The sequence below is a fragment of the Amblyomma americanum genome, chromosome 3, assembly GCF_052857255.1.
Source record: "Amblyomma americanum isolate KBUSLIRL-KWMA chromosome 3, ASM5285725v1, whole genome shotgun sequence".
Taxonomy (NCBI): Eukaryota; Metazoa; Arthropoda; class Arachnida; order Ixodida; family Ixodidae; genus Amblyomma; species Amblyomma americanum.
The window spans coordinates 200,449,817-200,469,809 of NC_135499.1; the positions used below are offsets into that span (position 1 = coordinate 200,449,817).

Here is a 19,993-nt window from a genome sequence, read left to right on the forward strand (position 1 = left end):
TTGTTTTCGTTTTCAAACACACACCAAACCAAGAAAGGCTAATCACACTTCACAATAAATGCCCAAGGTAAAGCAACAATTTGATGGTTCTGCAGTGCATATAAGCAGTAACAAGATCACCAAAAGATCACGTAAGAAATGCTGCCAAGACTTTGGGAAAAATGCTGTTTAAAGTGATTTGCCAGTATACTGACCTGACTCCGACTAAATTCGTTTAACCCAAGATGACCCCCGTGAGTTACACTTCAGCTGTTCGCCATCTATGTTCCGTAATACTTCAAATGCATAGCAAACACACTACACATGCATGCATTCTCTAAGGCATTATGTGCATATTTTACTCATAAAGTTAGGGGATGAATTCGTATCGTCAGAAAACATTCCGATACATGCAACATATTCTCAGCCCATTATTCTGTTTCACGCCAGTTTCCTTTCTTAAAGTGTCATTGCTTTTGGTGCTCGTGAAATCCCTAGTAAGCAGTTTTATTGCATGTGTGCCATATTTACTACAACAGAATATTCAAGTCAACTGCATAACTACTATTTTCTACTATAATAGGTTTCATCCTAACATCATACCACCAACTTGATTTTAGTTAGTGTGTATATTTATGAATATTCTATCACAGACTGGCATATGTAACCTTATTTTTGCATGTACCCTCCAGCTCCATTGCATGCCAAAATAAACATTATGTTGGAAGACACAAAGCAACTACAATGCAGTTGTATCTTGAGCATGAAAATTGCCCCCCTTGTATTTACTGCTTGTCAGTGAGCCTCGAACTTAACATACTTTGCTTGGCCTCGTAGACTATTGACTTCCTTCGTATGTACTATGTCATAATGAGCACTTCATTTTTTTTACCCTTGCCTGCTCTACATTCTATGCAACGTCAGCGGAGAAAACACCAACATGATGCAAGCATCTCCCATACTTTCGGTTGTTGTCTGTGAGGGTGATGCCCTGCGAGGAGACCTTGAAGTGGACCACGGTGGGCACTGGTGGTGGCGAGATGGCCAGCAGCTCGGCCATGGCCCGTCGCACCGCCTGTGGGCCCGTCAGCGACTCCATGTCCATGGTGCACAAGTAGAGCACATTGCAAGCTGCAGAGGGAAGTACCCTTACATTGTTCGTACCAAACTACAATAACTGCTTCACTTCATCACATGCAACTTGCAAGCATATGATTTGAACTCTACATAATTTCAGTAATTTTTATATAATTCAAACAATTTTTCAGTCCCCTTTGAGTTGAATCATTGTTAGTTTATTGCATTTACAAAAATTTCTAAAAGAATTCAAAATTTCAGTCTGCAGTTCCAGAAGCATTTGTAGGCACCACGTTGATAGGTCCACTACAGTCCTTCATCTGATCACCTTGGGGGGATCATAATCTCTCAGCATTTAGTCCACTCTCTTCAAAATGCAGCTGCTACTACAAGAGCAAACAAAATATCCTAGCTGTGAATAAGCAATTTTAATGCAGTAAATGTTGGCTTTGTAACAACGGGCAACATTCTGTCTTGGTTAAGTGTCATGAAGAAGGCACACTGAAGATTGAAGGTCTGCATGAAGATGATGCACAACAGTTAATTGTCAGTCACTTTATTGCACTAGTACATAGAAAGGAAAACCTTTTGAAGAACAGTAAGCTTTGAATGCACACCATCTACAGAGTTTACAATCACCACATAAGAGGTGAGCTTGGAACATGCAAAAGTAAGGACAAACCACATTTCCCCTTTCACAAATGCCAATATCCGCTAACTTCTCACTGACAGCACATGCAAGTAAATTTTAGTGCATGCTGAAAAAATGCATGTAAATTTTAAGCAACAATTTTCAATGAAACTTTCACAAGCATACTTATGAATTAATTTCCACACATTATAGTACCAAAAGATGAAATAGCATTAATGTGCGATTACACAATCTGGAGGAAAGATGCAATTCTAGGAACAAACATGTATTAACCCCCTTTCGGATAGCACATCTCCTACCTGCTCCTTGCTGCAGTAGACTAGAAGCCGTGGCTGCAGTGGTTGGTGCTGTGGTGCTGTCCACAACATCGCCTTTCCAGAAGGGCTCACCTCCAATCTCTACAAGAAACGATAAAACATTCCATAATTTTATTTATTTATTTAATTATTTGTTTATTTACTTATACAAGTACCTGCAGCATCTCAAGGGCATTATTGCCAGTGAGGTGCATAATAGCATTAATTTGATATGCAAAGTTAACCAATCGATCAATTGATAAATCAGTCAATGCAAGACAGTGAAGAAGAGTTGGTTATAATAGATGCAGTCAATGAGCTCGTGCTAAATTTCAGCGGAGAAGCAGAATTTAACGACAAACGAGACACTGCACTTATGTGAAATAGTATGTAACAATGTGACACTGTACACAACTTAAAACCAATAAAAGTGATTTTGGCTGGTGACCGGCAGCTGGTAAAAGCAGTACCCACCAGACTCCGGCAGCAGCAGTCGGCAAGGAAGAGCCAACGGCGTGATGGAGTGTTGATAAACAAGAGCCGACAGGCTCCCTGCACAAATATGAAGCTCAGTAAGCAAGGTGACTCTTGAAAGGTATTCAGCACCTTTGTTTCAACATCATCAGACATGCTTCCAACAACAATGTACAGTAAAAGCTCGTTAATTCGACCTCCATTCATTTCGAAATCAAGATAATCAGAACTGTCAGATTGGTCCCGGCCAATGCCTATGTAAATCTATGGCATCGGACACTCACTATAGACTCAGGTGCTACAGTTCTCGCGCTAGTTAATTTGAACGGGCTCCTTACGGGAGGCCGCATTCAGATTCGACCGGCGCGGCAAGAGATGTATAAATCTACCAATTCGGAATATCAAGCTTTATGCTGCAGAGTCGCTTGCACACCTCTAACGTGCATGCGACAGCAGGCATGATGACGAACAGACGGCCCCCTCTGCGAGAACTCAGACTGCTTAGTTTCAGTTTCGCTTTTCAGAACATTGCGTCAGCCTGCAGCGATGGCAGCACAACCAGCCATCATCAGTCAGCCAAATTAACCCATCTGAACACCTCTCAGACACTGATTGGTGCATTGCTGACACTAATTGGCGCATTGCTGGTGTTTTCTTTTCCATGTTTTTTTCTTGCTGCTTTGGCGCCATTTCCTTTGCTTTTGTCCGCATTGTTCCGTTCTCTCAGTGCGTCGAAACTGCATGTTTGACACGTGCTGTTAGTGTTTGTGCGGTGAAACCACCTCAAACGCGATGGTGCCACTTATGTCCGGTTGAGACACGGTGTGTGGTAGAGATCGACCGCGTCGCACTGTGAAGGATGCAGGAGGCCCTTATGATTACGCAGTAGTACTGCTTCGATACTCCCAACACTATGCACTCAATCAAGCATTGGTGGAAACGTCAAAACAATCATTGCGCAGCTGTTTTAATCTCAAAATCAGGCAATCATTGCCCAGCCTTTCACCAAATAAATTTACCGTGTTTCAAGGAGTTCTTGGCAGTTTTTTTGGGGGTAATTCAATAATTCAAACTTTTGGCTAGTCTCAGCATTTTTTCTGGTCTCTTGACGTTCGAATTAACAAGCTTTTACTGTAACAAAATAGGTGATCTCCTTTATAAAATGATGAAACAAAACAACTAGCACATAGTATTGATTTCTTTGTTACAGACGTTATCGTGAAAAAAATTCTGAATATGTGTACATGCCTAGCACAACTGTAGAGCAGACAATTCCATAGCTGTACTACAAGAAGAACAAGAAGAAATACTGGAATAATTACCAAAAACAGGTTCATTGGCACAGCCCTTGAGACGAACTCCTTTGGCAGTTGGCTCAATCAAGAAATGCCGCACCAGCTCATTCGACAGGTCACCTTTGTGTGAAAAAGACATGATGTGGCTCATCAGGAAAAGTAAAAGAAAAACACAAAGAAAAAAGAATAATTTCATATTTGCTGAGTCTTTCCATAACTGTGCTACACAGTGAAACTGTGCAGATTGCATTGTATTGAGCAGAATGGCTGCAAATTGCATGTTATGCACACAAAATTCTATCCCGACTTACAGCTGTGGTCAAAAGTGTATTTAGACCAAATATAAAAGCGTGGAATTAATGTCTTGCTGCTGTCAAGCCTATATCATGACACCCATTTTAATCATTTTGACATTTTATGACACCATGCCCCTTGCAAGGTTGCTAAATTACACCCAAAACCTTTTGTGGTGAAAATAAAGGACAGTATAATTTCTGAATACCATGTATGCACTGAAAAACCATTAAAATATTTGAAGGCCTCATCTAAAAAACAAGTTCTAAGACATAACCAGAAGTTTAAGCAGTTTCACAGCAAGAAGAGGGATATGTGGACAGGCAACACAACCAAGGAGAGCTCAAAATAGGCGAAAGCTCAGACGCAGTTTGAAACAGAGAGCTCATTTGGATCATGTTCACTACATGAATGACATGCCCTTCACCAAGCATCAATATCAAAGGTAGTAACAGTCCTTGAGGAACTCCATAGAGTTCATGATCTATATGAACAAAAAAGGCAGTAAAAATGCAGGCAATCAGTGCAGGTTCTGGCTCAAGGAAGACATGACTCGACAGCAGTCGCACATAAAATTTTGGTTCTCAATGTTATCAGGCAGTTTTTGAAGACGCAGTTTTTGAAGACGCAGTCTGTGCAAATATATATTCCACTCAGAAGCTGCTTCCATGTTTGTTAATGCTACCTGAATACTATCAAATCATTGTGCATACAAGTAACAATGCCTACAAAAGAAGGCATAAAAATGTGCTAAAATATTAAAAAAACTCTTTCTTTTTAATAATTCAGTTCCAAGAGCTCTTCTTATCATGTTTTATGAATTCAATAATATTTCTCTCAGCAGATTTATTTCAGAGAATAAATTGCAAGTGCATTTTCTGAAATATATTTACTGGTTACTGGTATTTCATTTGGTTTTTTTGAATCTGGAAAAAGGGCGGAAGCATATTTCTGTGGATTCTTACACAGCCCGCACAGTTTATTTAAGGTGAGAAATATCCTCCACAGTCATATTATATATTGAGTACCGACTGGTTACTGCTTATAGATTGCAGCCCTTCTTAGCATAACTTTTTTTTTATTCGTTCATGGCCTAAAACCTCGAGAGACTCACTTGAACAAGATACAAAAAAATGTGGTTTGTTTCAAAGAATCAAACTGAATATGGTGACCAGTCTTTGAAACAGAATTCTCACTGTCTTGAACAAATATAGCTCAACTGTAAGCAACATTTTACCTACATCATGAGAAGCTCAAACCATGTTTTCCTGCGAAGTGATTATTCCTGTTGTATTGTTCAGGCTTTATTTTATTTTTGTAAGCCTTTTGCTGTACACTAACAAAAACTGGAGGTGCCAGCCTGGTGGTGAGCCTGCCAGGCATCGCTCCTGAATGCATACATTTGCCACCACTGCAATAAATTATATATTGCAGTTTTTTATAATTGCGCCAGCTTCAATTAATATTGCTACATTTCATACATTCCCATTTGCTTTGGTACACATTATTCAGCCCTGTTTGCAGCTTAGTCAACGGCCTCATGCATTTTCAAGCTGTTTGCCTGCAGGTTTCTGCATGAGGTTTTTCTATTTCCTTTCGGACAAAAAACAAAACTCTATAGAATTTCATTTTGTGGCTCAGTTTGAACAGTCTTGTATACTGAAAAGCCATGTAACCTGATCCAAACCTCTTGCTATTTAGTTCGAATCCTGCACATTATTTTGCCTGAGGCCTGCTGTACCACATAATATTCTTTGCCAAATTTCCCCCATGAGGATGGTCACCTGTTCGGTTCTGGACATTGGGAGGAGGGCTGGCCACCTTGAGAGCCAGACCAAATGCTCCTGGGAAGGAGTTGCTGTCCCTCACAATAAATGTGCCAGGTGGCTTCGTCTTCAACACGTGGATGGCTGAAACGAAATATTTGGTTACCTTTACAGCAATTTCCCATGAGATCAAACAACCTTTGCCGTAACTAAACAAGAAACCAGTTTCTCAGCCCAGTCTTGCAGTAGAACCTTTACGGCCCTCCTAAAAACCAAAGATCTCAAAAGATGAGGAAAGGGCCGGGTACTCTTTGTCTTAAAGGACTACAAACATCAAATTTTTGCTGCTGTGTTTTCTTCTTTCAAACGATGTTTTAGACACTAATATACATGGAGCACCCCATTGTATTTGCCGACTAGCGATAAGTAATTTATAACTGAATTTCTTCTTGACGGTGTTTCGGTTTAATCAAATGAACATTGCCTGTGACATGTAGTTCAACTTTAGTTCACATGGGGCACAAAAAAAATAACTTTAAAAAACTATTCAACATTCAAAAATCAGCAGCTTCATTGTACTCCGCACACATTAGGAAACATGTGCGAAAAACAATCATTCTACATCATTGGTTGCAAAATGCCGAAATGAGTGGTAGCACTCTGAGAAAATGTAAAAGCTGAGAAAAAAAAATTAACCTTAAAGTTTGTTCTCTCGGTTACCTCGTCTATCACCTTCGCGTGCTTTTGCTTTTGGTCAGAGAAATGCAGCATTGCAAACAACGGAATCTGTGATCTTCTGAAGGCTTCTGTTCGTAGCAATATTAAGATGATGGTGGTTCTCCGTTGTCAGAAACCCTCAGAATTCCCGATGCTCTGGGACCTTCACAAGCGTGATTCGCCCCCAATTTTTGACCACCGCACATAAAAAAAAAAGTCATTTCCTAATTCTGTAATGCAATTTCACTATATATTTTTTTGTCACAAAGACAAGTGAAGAACTGAGTGTTATGAAAAAACTAAATTGAGGAAACGAAAATTTTGACCAAATTTACTATTTTCTATGCTGTGTCCCCCTTCAAATAGATTTACAACCAAGAGTGTGCCTCCAAGTGCTGCACTACACGGCTAAGAAACAAACCACATTGCTTGGTTACTTTTCGCAAAGATGGTATTGTGTTTGCCAAAGTAACCAGGCACCAAAGTTCCTTTATTAGCCATGCAGTGAAGCACTTATGGCATCCCCAAACCTCAAAATCTGTGTAAAGTATAGAAGACCCTCGTCCTCACTTTTAGTGACCTTTTCGACTGAGAAAGAAACCTCATTGCTTGGTTACTTTTGGCAAAGACGGCGCATGCTTTATTTGAACATTCCAACAGGTAAAGCGTAATTTGTAGTTCGGGGCCACATATGTGCAAAGCAACACAGCCCCTTCTCACATTGGCAGATGTAATATAAGAAATGTTGCGCAAGAGCTGCAATAATTCTGATCTGTTTTCATAAGAAAGGAGCTCAAAAACTTCAACCACTCGGACTCTTTATCATAGCATATATCTGTAATTATTTTTGTGACATATTTATTTATTTCACTACCTTCAGGGCACCTGGGAACATTACAGAAGGAAGTGGAATGCATGAAAAAAAATGTATGTATACAATTATAACACAGGAATTGCAGGAGTACAGAAAAACACAAAGAGAAAAAATGAAATAAAATGGGAACAACAACAATAACATGGCAAAATGCAGATTACTGGGAGTAAATATATTCTTGAAGAACAGATGTGAACAAAACAGAGTCAGTAATTGTGGCCACTGAGGTGGACAGAAATGTGTAGGAATATCCAAGATTTAAAAATACTTGTATTTCATGGAGCAAATTCGCATAAATTTTGTGCTTGGCTCAAGTACTGCAGCTCATCATGGCATAAACCAAGATGCAGCTATGCAACAAACTAATTTAGTACCTCAAAACATACTGCTTTCCACATTTTTTATATAAGACCTGAGTATTTGAACGTCTGCTTTTATGTAAGCCCAGAAGTCTTGGATGCATGGGGCACTGAGATAAAGCTATTACTTATAGCATGGGGCGCTCAAAATCCTGAGATAAAGCTATTACTAACAGCAGACTACTAATTTTTAACAACAATGTGGCAACCTATTTATAATAGTTGAAAAGTTAATAATTAGAATTTAGTTGCCAGATCACTAGCCAGCACCATTAAGCCACCTTTTGATATTTGCCACAGCTCACACTACTACAACACCAAAGGGATCGTATTTTAGCTTCAAAATATTACTAAATTTATTAGTGAAAATGACTACTTAAATATCCAGTTTATAGCTATAGACATGTGAAGACATGAAAGCAGCCTCACCATAAAGGTTTTTTATTCATGTGGTATATAACTGCAGTAGCCAGACATAAACGCAAGTGCAAAAACTTATATTTTAACCTAGCAAGTTGCCCATACCTTCTTCCCTGCTGATGTTGGGCTTGTACCAATATTTGGAGGTGTCCTTCACAAACACAGGATGGTGGTGGATAACTTCAGGAGAGTCTGCATTCCCAGAAAAATAATGCACCATTTTTTATACATTTCATCTGCACAATATAACGTTTTACATGTAATGTGTATTAGCCTTGACAGGAAACCCAAATAATAACACATACTGTATCATATCCACTCTTTGAGGGTCTGTAAAAATTACTTTAAATAAATTGTACAAAACTGCAAGCGCAAACAACCATGCATCCAACATAACTACAACTATGATCTTTAACATGATAAGAAACTGGTTTACGCTTTGCAAACCAGACTGCAGCAACACTGACAGTTGCCTCACGCAAATATCGGGCACATTTTAAGTGTGAATGAATACGTCGGGTTTCACATTTGAATCGCATAAGAACCAGTAGAACAGTTCGGACTACCTTCAGATGAGTCATCGAATTAAAAAATACTTGAATCTTCAAGTAGTTTATTCCGGCCTGCATGCCCTCTAGGATTTATACTGGTCGAGTTAAAACCTGGCAAGCTAAGACGCTACGCGGATGTCAGCTACACTGCGCACGGCTTTCTATATTTTCTTTTTCTTCATTTTTTTCTGCGGCAACCACAAGTAAAATACCACTAACTGCCAGACCACGTGCATGTCGCGGTTGGCGCATGCATCCCGATGTGCACTGCTACAAGTGAGCTCGGTGCGAAGGAGAGCGCTCATTGCCCTCATTTAACAACCCACAGGCAATGGATTAATGCACGAAAAAAATAATAAAAAACTTCGCTAATGTGTGTCACTTTCATGTCTGATGGAGGCAGATTAAAACTTTTTTATGTCTGAAATACAGACACTTCCACATGTCCGGCCAAGTAGTGCATGCGGCACAGCATGCCGATCGGCCTTCGCGATGTAGGCTCATCGAACTCGACGCATGTGTAACGCTCTTTTAACGCGACAGTGATACACGAAAGCGTGATTGCACTACGTTAAGTCTGACAGTTTCGAGAGCAGATTTCTGCCTTCATTTGTGATGAGTGACCACACAGCACGTGGCATTATAAAAATTTAAAAGCACTCAACATTATGGATTCTAAGTGCCCATTGTCAGCTCTAGAAGTGCTGCCACACTTAGACGGAGCCAGAGTGTACTTGCCTGCCAGGGAGAGCATACTTGACCTCCGAGACTGGCCGAAGTACACGGTCGGCGAGCTCTGTCCATTGGGGCTAGTCGGAACAGTTGACGATGGGGGCAGGCTCTGCTGCAAGGCACTCACGGTGGCAGGCGAAGGGCTCCTCCGGCTGAAAGATGGGAGCGGTTGACTAAGGGGCGCAACGGTTTGAGATATCTCATCTCTGGCCTCTGTAACAGTGCTCTTTTTTTTTCCTGTTCCATTATAACTATACTGGCAAATTTATTAGAGACCTTTTAGAAGACAAACACAGAAGCAACAAAAAGAGAACCAGTCACAAGACAACAAAGCACACGAACGTGGTGGCTGTTATATACTGTCCAACTCAGTTACTTTCCAATGGCTACACAAAAGAAACAAAAGCTAGCGACAGTTTATTCGCAGAAAGATTCCACACTCCCACAGGTGCCAAATAAAAAATATGTGACACTGGGGGAAAGAGGACCATATGGTGATACTATGAACCACCCAGTTTTAAGCATCTCTTGCCTCCCTTTGAGCGGACTGAAAATCTAGCCTGGGCAGGGCGTCCAGTATGGGACTGGTGCGAGTAGGAGTACGCATGCGTAAAGGATACCCAATGTCACTGGCCTTCTTCCGGGAGCCCGTTTGAGGTGCACTAACACCTATCTATACACCCTTGATAGTAAAGCAGACACAAGGGACACATACAAGGATATAAAAGTATCGTTTTGTGCTAGTTTGTTTCTTGTGCATGCAATTACCTTCGCATGAGATGAGCACTGGAGAAGCATCGCCGCCGCAGCGCTGGCCGCAAAGCAAAAAATTCTCCTCGAAAAGAGGCGCTGAAGTTACGCAGGCGACTAAGCAATAAAGCCAGGCAAAAAATGAAATTGAAGCAGGAGTTCCAGCAGCATGCAGAGAAGCAAAAAAAAGCCAGGGAAGAAAACACACAGCCAAGTAATCTCGAGTAAGCAGTACACTAACTACAACTCCAAACTTTGAAGGCAAGACTATAGTCTGATACAACTCAAGAATGAAGAGACTCTTCCCTGTCAAAGGACCCCCTTCCAGCCAATGGCATCGGCCGATTCTCATGACCCTGCTAGTGTGATAATGCAATGAACCTGCAGCGTGATAATGCGGGGAAGGGACTGTCCCTGATCATGGAGGGAGGAAACTATACCCATTTCTCTGCCACTCCTTACACTGTCACCCCAGCAGGGTCATGAGAATTGGCTGACGTCATTGGCTGGAGGGGAGTGCTTTGACGACAAAAGGCCACTTCATTCTTGAGTTGTCGCTGACTATAGCACATGTAACCAGCTCAGAAGAATAGGAGAAACAGGATTCGGGAAGCCAGTATATAAAACAGCAAACAAGTACTCTCTGAAACCAAGAAAAGTTAAAAATTAGAGTGCCTCTAATCAAACACTCTTGACCTCTCCTGTGCTTCTCTGTCTTTTGAAGACCATTGGGTTCTTTCGTATAGTATTATGCTTGCCAGTTATTCGTGCCCTCCAGGCTACAGAGGAAATATTTATTCCCTGAAGCCAGCAAATGTCATGTGAGATCTTGCTCCCTTTCGGTGCTTTAGTGAATAGACTGGAATATGGACAGGTGTTCTCGATAGGAGCTAGGGAGTCCTACAGAGGGGAGTAAAGAAAAATAAGTGGCAGGGTTTTAATGTACCTAAACTGAGTAGACATGCTAAAGCATGTGTTTAGCCTGGTTGGCTCATGGTTTTGTTTTTCTGGGCCATTGGCACATCTCGCAATATTAGTTCAATAGTGTTACCAGTTGGTGAAGACGACAATGTACAATGCACAGCGTGAGAGTGTGTTGCAGTTTAACAAGAGGCGTGACCGGCTGCGGTGAGAGCATAGTGCTCTCGTGCAGTGGCCTGGGAAGCTGATCTGTTCGCACTGCCGCGGCTTAAAATCTCAGTCGCAGCAGTATTTTATTTATTTATCTATTATGGTTTGGCCAAGGTTACCGTCAAGGTCAAGCTTCACACAAACTCGGTGACCCGGTTTGACCTCGTGAAGTAGTGCGAAAACGCGTGCGTGAGCAAAACCGTCTTATTCATGCCTGCATCGAAACCATCTCTTTCTCAATTCTCCAGGTGTGTGTAGCTCCGACTTTTGCACTGAAGCAGCACTGAAACAGCACTGAAACTGGCAAGTGACAGACAATCATCTGGGACTCCTTAACCCAACCCCAAGTGCCTATCTCTCTTCTCCATATTGCCGAGGCAACATCACTCAGCTGTAGCCGCAGATACGAGCGGCCAACAGCACTTGAATCTGGTCTGACAGTATAGGTTACAGTGTATTGTACACTTCTATTACATATACTGTAGCAAAGTTATCAATCGTGAACAGCCGATGCGTCAACAATTTTATGCACTGTAAGTACAGTGCAGTCAGCAGATAAATTCACTTCCAGATTCCACAACAGAAGCTACCCCTAACTAATGCACGCATTATGAAACTTTGACGTGGCTGCTGTCCTACGCTGACTTCAGTTATTGAAGTAGCCAAATAACACGCCGAGGTAACCTAACAAAAACAGATGGGGGGAAGGGAGCATGAGGAACATACGACAACATGGAGAACGAGTTAGGCCTCTAGCTTTATGCGCAAGAAACCAGAGTACTCATGCCTCGCTCACCGTGAAAGAGTTGGGCTTTTCGGTGGTAGTCCTCCCGACGAATCTGCGCAGAACAACAAAACGGAGACAACAGTTCACGGACACGAGGCCAGCAATTTAGAATGCAGCGGCAGCTCACTCCGTGAACGGCGAGCCTCACCTTGGTTCATGTAGGGCGTGCGAGGCGGCACAGGGAACGCTGGCGTAGCCGGCCGGTCCGTCGCGCTTGAAGGACTGGCCGACGGACTGTCGTCCGTTCCCCTCATAGGCCAAGGCGATGACCCTTCCAGGGAGCTGTCATCTTGCGCGTACTGCGCACCAAGTGCGTGAGGCGTGAAACGTTGAAATCATACTTCCCCAATCCGCTTGCTTTAGTAAAGTCGAATCTCAATATTTCAAACTCATCGAAGGAAACCGAAAATATGCTTGAAATACATGGAGTTCGAACTAAAGGGCGGCTGACCAGCACACGGGGCTAATCTACGAGTACTGTGCGTTGTGCAGTGCATTCCCGCAGTGAACACGCGCCAACGCACGCTAGGCCTTTTTGCGCGATTGCGGCCACTTAGAACACAGTGGCAGCACCACATCAGTGCCACACGTCTGCCGTTTGCTTCACTGTGGCCGCCGGAATAAACCAGCCACTACGCCACAACGTGTTATGAGGAGAAAAAGGAGCTAAGCGACGAAGACCATGACAAGCGCAGCCATCGGTATTCGGCATGCGCTGACGACAGGTGCGTGGTCACGCGCAAGCCCCGCAGGCACACGGCACCAAGAGCACTGCAATCACCGTGCGCTCGAAGTGATCACGCAATCGGCCGTCATGTTTACTGGCGCACGGCCGCTTGCTGCTGGGTCGAGGGCTGTCGTGCTTTGCCCGCCAGCTGCATGGCGCCACACGCCATCCATCCGTACAGCGATACTGCTCACTGCCGGTTTCGCAGCGTTCTTTCCCACCACTCGTAACCGGAGCCTAAATTCACTGGAGCTGCGAAGGCAGCAAAGTGCATCGGCTGCACGGACGGCGTGTGTGTTTCTCTCTCACCGCTAAAGAGGGCAAGGAGGCCCCAAGTGCGGAGAAGCGGAGACGACTGTGTCTTTGTTCGGGATTCACAGCTCTCAGTCTGGTTCTTGACCCGCGCAAGCATCGCAACACACTGATGTGCACAAAATATCGAAGGAAGAAAAAAGCGAGGAAAGAACATGTACACAAGCATATACCACCAGCAGGACAATGTTGGAACACAATTTTGCTTTGCTCGTTGTTTCTTTTCTCTCGTAACTATGCTGGCCCAGCAAGCCACGCTTAAAAAATTACCGGAAGTTTTCTCCCATTGAAACACACGTGACATTGACAGAATCAAAGCATCAGTTTGAATAAATTGGAATTTTAAATTAATTCCGTGCACTGTTTGTTTCTTTAATTCTAATCTTTTTAAAAAGGGTGTCATAATGAAAACCAGCGACGAGACTTAGAAGACTGGAGATGCTTTGTAAGCTGCAGGCATACTGCTATTGCCAATAACGTACTTTGATGAAATTAACTGCACCTAGTAACATTCAGAGCATCAGAACCATATGACAGAGTTTTAACTGCTCTGCCTTACTCTTCTTTAGGCACGCATTAAGTGAATCACTTACAAAAACTCTCACCTTGTTTGGAGTTGACTGGGCTATTGGTGCCATCTCACGGAGCTGTACCGGTTCTTCAACTTTGTATGGTGCTGTAAAAAAAATTGCATCTGGAGTTTAGAACTTTGGGAGGTTCATTAGCTACAAAAGTGGTAGAAGATGCAATGCAGTCATGCAGTGCTTGTTAAGTGCAGATTTTTACAAACAGGGTCAGAACTTTGCATTACCGCATACACACAGTTCCACAATTGATAAAAAGAAGCGGCTGAAGTTAGAAACTGCAACATTTTAGTCACAGCACTGCTTTCATAGCCATGCAGAAAGTGTGAAGATAATAACGGAAGGACTGAGGAGATGATAATCATATGAAACTACTGCTACAAGTGTTTGTCCCAATCGAGTGTGCGCATAGATTGTTATGGGCAAAAAGTGCTAGCAAACATTGTTCACATAATATCAAGGTGGCTTGAAAGAAGCACAAGTCAGAGACTTTCTCATACTAAATTAAAAAAAAACGACACTGCTTACAACATTTCTGCAAAGAAAGAAAAACTACAGAACACACTTCGTATAAGAGTGCATGAGTTCAGTGTGACTTTCACGCCCATGTGTGCACAGTACACCACACTAAGCCAGTTCATTTTACCAAATATGAAAGCACGCGGCACTTGGAAAGGTAAGATTAAACCGAAACAGCCACCATGTAGTGAAATGACAGGTGCATTTTCAAGCACATTCGTGCTCTATTCATGCGTTTCGCAGTGACTCTTCAATAAGAGCGAGTTGTGGGACTCTGAAGGTGCCCTAATAACTTACACCATACAAGGCGTGAATCTAGAACAGACAGCATGGGAAACAACTACAGTGAGGCTCGATCTTATCCTGCCGGCACTTTGAGCACATCAGGACTCTTTATAGGTGCCTAGCTGGGAAAAAGGCTCGCTATGCTGGGACATTTACCGTAAGCGAAGTCATCCAGAAACCTTTAATCAGCCAGCACGGTTCCTTCCAGATAGCATGAAACAACAATTATCTCACAAACAAAAGACATAAGCTTCAACACCTCTTACAAGTTTCACTAAAAATTAGTTTCACTAATAACGCTCAAAGCCCTACAATGGCTCACACAAGTGCTCTCCTGGGAAACGCACACATCTGGCAAATAAAATGTGCAGCACAAGCAGTACTACTACTCAAGTGCAGCAGCGACAGTCCAGCGCTTCCAAACATTCGTTGTCCATGCAAGGGTATATTGGTCGGATCTAGCACGTGCGGGAAAACAGGAAAGGGTACACGGGTACAGCGCTAGGCCAGTGCTTGGTGCAGGTTTCATTCTGTCCATGCGACTTGCAAGCAGGGCGAAGAAGTGAATCGCGGCCGAGTGGACCTTGCTCTGGAATCAGTTCCTAAATGTAACAGCGCAGCGCACCAGTCACCATAGGACCACTCAAGATGACTGGTTAGAGTGTCAACAGTTTCCTTATGCGGCAAGAAACGTTCCTGATATTCATATTGGGGCCATTAACAGGTTAAAACGGTGTTATAATCAAAAAGAATTGACATTCTGGGCTCAATCTATAACGATTGTAACAAGGCTGAAATCAGTTGCTCTGGCACTGAAGACAATCACAATCTGAAAGCACTGCATAAGAAAAGAGGAGCGGAGCTAGCTTAACATATTTCCACCAAACAGTGCGCTTGTATTCGAGGTAAGTACATTTCAAGGGACAGCAGCGAAAACTCGTTCCAATTTTTGGTCCTAGTGAAAATCAATTCTATGACCTTTTCTAGCTATGTTGGTATTTGTATGGTAGCAGATGACTCATTTACTCCTGTATTTAAAAATTTTCCCGCCACCTGAAAGTTCATAATGTGCCCACCGAAAAGTACTCCATAATAAGAGTTTTAAATTGAATGACAGCGTAGCCTAGCCTCTAGTATTCACTCCCGAAAAACAGTGCTGACACAACGCAGTTTATTTGCGAAATCGACCAAGATGGCAGCACCTGTACTTCATTTTCTGGCCTCTTCTAGCTTTTAAAAGCTCTGTTTTCAGTTAAAATTGCGTCTCTGTCGTTATAATGTGGTGATCTGTCGATATACAGGCCAACTTCAGTTTATGCTCAGTGTCCTTTTAAGTGTCTACGGAGTAGATTTTGCAGTAGGCTTCGAAACTCTTTTCAGAATGGGTGACAATGGTAGTGTTGAAGATGATTATCTTTCGAGAGAGTTTGGCTAGAAAAGGAGCTAAATGTTTTCCTCGATTAAATACTTCTATCCGAAGCAAACCTGAGTTTCAAAGACACGCCAAGAGCTAATCCGCCCCAGCCATTTCTGTGAACTCTCTCGCCTTTCTAGAATTATCGGTCTGGCTCTGCAAAGGTGGCGCATCTTGTCTTGAGCAAGGTCCACTCTTGGTTACCGCAGAGCTAACCTGTCTCGTGCGAGGACGCCTTGGGCGCCGTTGAGAATGGCGGGTCGTTCAACATGGCCAGAATGTCGTCTCGCTTCGGCGGCGAGCCGGCGGTGGGACTACCGGCCAGCACGCCGGGCCTCCGCATGGGGTCACTGGGGTCACCATACACGACTGACGACGAGATGAGTCGGTGCGGAGACGTACCTGGTGCCCCGTCTGCAATCTGGTCGCGGGCTTGCTGGTGCGTCCGCTTGGCCGCCACAAACGGCCGCTCCCGGTCGAACGACGTGTCCGACTTCTGCCGCACAACGGGCTGCACAGCCGTCGGCAGCGGCTGAGGCTGCCATTGTGGGTACCTGCAGCCGTGTGGCACAGGGGCTTTTAAACGCTGTATTAACGAAGTTTAGAAACGTTGTTTTGCTTTGGTATAAGCATTGTTTCGTTATATCTGCTGTGAATTATATTTCACTATGTTTGCAGGCCTTTTCTATACAGTGAAGTGCAGTCGATCCCGAATATATCGAACAGTCGAACATCCTCTTGAAAATGCCGCGAAAAAGTGCAGCACTTCGCATTTACATCAAACTCTCGTTCAGCAGAAACTAAAGCTTGGTTTTGGGAGAAAGAAAATGGTGCAGTGTCTATCTCACATATCAGCGGACACGTGAACCGCGCCATAAGGGAAGGAATAACGGAGGAACTAAGAGAAGAAATGAAGAAAGAAGTGCCGTAGTAAAGGTCTCCGGAACAATTTCGGCCATCTGGGGGTCTTTAACGTGCACTCACATAGCACAGCACACGGGCGCCATAGCATTTCGCCTCCATCGAAACGCGTCCGCCGAGGTGGGGTTTGAACCCGGGAGCTCCGGATCAGTAGCCAAGCGCGCTAACCACTGAGCCACCGCGGCGGGGCGTAAGTAGAGCATGCAATACATCGAACAACAGCGCGCTCCTGCAAGTGGCGCTTCTCCTAACGGCTCTACCACGGTCCCCTTTCACGCGTGGAGCCGCGTTTCCGAGAGGCTTCAGAGAAGATGGAGCACAGCCTTTTCGGTTGCACGGCCCAAGACACCGGCTGGCAGAGCTAACCACTCAAAGGCGCTGTAAAACTGCATAACAAAAGGGAATGTATGGCGCAATCGGATGCGAAAAACAACGAAGGAGGAAGGGGAAATCGCACCGTAGGCGATCGTTTTTTTGTGTGTGCTGGCGCAACTGGCGCGACTAGCGCGGTGTGGCGCGGTTTCTCTGCTATAATCGCCGTGCCTCGTCCCATGTTTATCAGAACCATACAAACAAAACAGATGAAGACAGACATCACCGGCGGCCCCACCCATTCTCCACCTGACACCACTGTCATGCAGAAAAGCCAGCTTTCAGTCACCGCGAGGCATCAGTGAAGCTAGCCTAACTAAGCGAAATTGCCAACAGCTCCCGCGTGGCCTGCTACGCTGCCGAAAACACTGCAGAAACCAATTGTACCTTAATTTTAGTGACAAATCCTTTTGTTTATAGTGCACTGCTAACATGATCAGACCTCTAATAACTGGCGGTGCTTAGTTCTAAAGCACCGTCCGCTGCGTTATCTAGTGTGCGGCGCGCTGTGAGTACTCCGGAGGGAGGCACGGCGCTGCAGGAAGAGCGCCGCTAGCTTGGGTGTACCCGATTCTCGTTTCAAGGTTACATGCAAGCTCATTTGTTGCCAAATTTTATATATGAAATTGTCTATATATCAAACTATTTCGCGATCCTCTTCGAGTTCGACATATCCGGGATCCGGCTTTTTAACGAATCAATTTTTTGCGGCGAGTTTCATCTGAACAAGAAGTGCAAAAGATAGAATGTCGTAGGAGTAAATTTCGTTGCATCTCAACGCCGAAATTACGTGCAAAAATGGAACGCCCAGTACCGGTTAACTTGACATTATACAGCGCCATGCAAAAGAACTCAGCCGCGTTCTATCTAACATATTTGATATGCTCCGATTATATATTCCGCCTTTGCACTCCTGCGCAGCCACCGAAGCTGTCGAGTTCATCCACCGATTTACCTGCTGCAGTGGCTTATTGACTGGTGTTCGGCTAATGAGTTCAATGTCACCCGACCGCGGCGGCCGCATTTCGATGGAGGTAAAATACCCTTACGTGCAGAAATGCGAAAGCATTTCGAGTTCCGTTGCCTTTTTTGTTACTTAATAATGTAATCAATGATCAAAGTTAATTGTTTAGTCATTTATTAATTAATCAACTATTTTAATAAGTCGATTAGGCAATGATGATTTTTGATGCATAATGAATAATTAGTGATTATAATGCCATTCAAATAAAGGTAATCATTAATCAATTAATTTCAATCCTATTTTGCATTGTTCAATTCTAGATGAATTAATAATAATTCACCGGTTTCGCGGGTTACTTGGAGTAATTAGGAAAAAATTTTGCGTAATTACTTATTTTATTTAGTAATTCGGTCACTCAAACTTTCCATTAGATCATTATTAATCATTACAAGTCATAATTACACTTTACTGGATGATCAACAATTCATGAGGACACGCTTTGTCCACAGCCCGTGGTTACACATCCTGTACGCGCCACCCATGAGGCAAGAAATGCTTTCGCATTAAAACGCCCGCGTGTTGTGCGACGTCAGCGCGCGTTCAAGTACCGGGGAGGTTGTACAAATTAATCCGAAGCCCACCACTACGGCGCCTCCTATAGTCTGCGTGTCACTTCGGGACGTTAAAACCTCCCAATTTACACTTTTACACTCGGGGTTTTCTTAACACAAAACCGGCAGCACAAAAATCTGGCAGTGATTGCCTCAAACTTTTTGCATTTTGTCAACCTCGAATGTACGAAGAAAAGTGGTAGGGTTTTAACGCAATTAAACTGAGTAGGCGTTCGAAAGCAAGGGTCCTTGAGGGTGTCAAGGTCATGTCAAGGTCATCCTCAAGGTCACCCTCCCGTTGGCTACAGCTGGCGCGACACTCCTCCGGACATACCCGAGCTTACCCGAGTTACTCCGAGGCTTCACACGAGATTTTTGGTTGGAACCGTGTTAAGTGGTGCTTTCGCAATAAACAAATTTAGAACACGTTTTTGCAGATATCGTGATACCCACTGCTGTAAAACATCCAGTTTTACCGACCAATTGTTACGTAACATGCAGGGTCGCGCTTGAGTGATATAGGGCCGAATAAAAATGCAACTTATACATTACGCGCACTGGGTGCAGCTTACCTGCGCAGCGTCACGTCTCGGCTGCTCGTCCGCGAGGGTATGATGGGCGAAGTTGGTGCGCTCAGGCCGCGGTGGATGGGTGGCTTGTTGCTAGTGTGGATGTGCAGGGGGGTCGAGTAGTTTGTGCCCTGCGCGGGTTCAAGTGCGCTGCCTTAATGCTTTGCGGCCGGACAGGAACCAGCAAAGCCACGCGCAACTCATCCAGGTTAGAGGTAGTCCATGACGCAATTGTCTGCTTATCACCGCCAGTTTGGATGGACACATCAAGTAGCCACGCTAGCTGGATCATTGCAACAGATATTTGTGTCATGACATTTCCCACTGCCTCATCATACACTCTAAACAGAAAGGACTAAAAAAGGGAGTAAGGTGTACTCTAGCGAACACTCTTTCATAAAAGTGCATGTGCTAGAGGACAGCTTACTCTCTTTTTACTCCCATTTAGGTGTTTTCATGTCTAGGGTGTGGTAAGGGACTTAAGCATGATGAAAAAAACTAGAAACAACCTAAAGAATGGGGCAGAAGTGGCAAGAAGGCAGACACAATAAGCGTTGTGCC

The 19,993-nt window shown here is 43.7% G+C and overlaps 1 protein-coding gene across 28 annotated transcripts in view; it reads right to left on the reverse strand.

Moving 5' to 3' along the window:
- Nucleotides 1-19,993, reverse strand: part of by (focal adhesion protein tensin) — a 248,222-nt gene that overhangs the window by 5,030 nt on the left and 223,199 nt on the right. For 15 of the 28 annotated variants that reach the window (XM_077659626.1, XM_077659625.1, XM_077659628.1 and 12 more), the window contains 12 exons: nucleotides 19,436-19,563; nucleotides 16,212-16,549; nucleotides 13,799-13,869; nucleotides 12,303-12,453; nucleotides 12,164-12,206; nucleotides 9,493-9,638; nucleotides 8,309-8,395; nucleotides 5,852-5,977; nucleotides 3,801-3,893; nucleotides 2,479-2,556; nucleotides 2,008-2,106; nucleotides 942-1,110 (listed from right to left, as the gene is read on the reverse strand). In XM_077659626.1, coding sequence (XP_077515752.1) covers nucleotides 942-1,110; nucleotides 2,008-2,106; nucleotides 2,479-2,556; nucleotides 3,801-3,893; nucleotides 5,852-5,977; nucleotides 8,309-8,395; nucleotides 9,493-9,638; nucleotides 12,164-12,206; nucleotides 12,303-12,453; nucleotides 13,799-13,869; nucleotides 16,212-16,549; nucleotides 19,436-19,563 — 1,529 coding nt within the window. The remainder of the gene's footprint in view (nucleotides 1-941; nucleotides 1,111-2,007; nucleotides 2,107-2,478; nucleotides 2,557-3,800; nucleotides 3,894-5,851; nucleotides 5,978-8,308; nucleotides 8,396-9,492; nucleotides 9,639-12,163; nucleotides 12,207-12,302; nucleotides 12,454-13,798; nucleotides 13,870-16,211; nucleotides 16,550-19,435; nucleotides 19,564-19,993) is intronic. The other 13 variants (XM_077659629.1, XM_077659632.1, XM_077659643.1 and 10 more) reach the window with 1 other exon arrangement.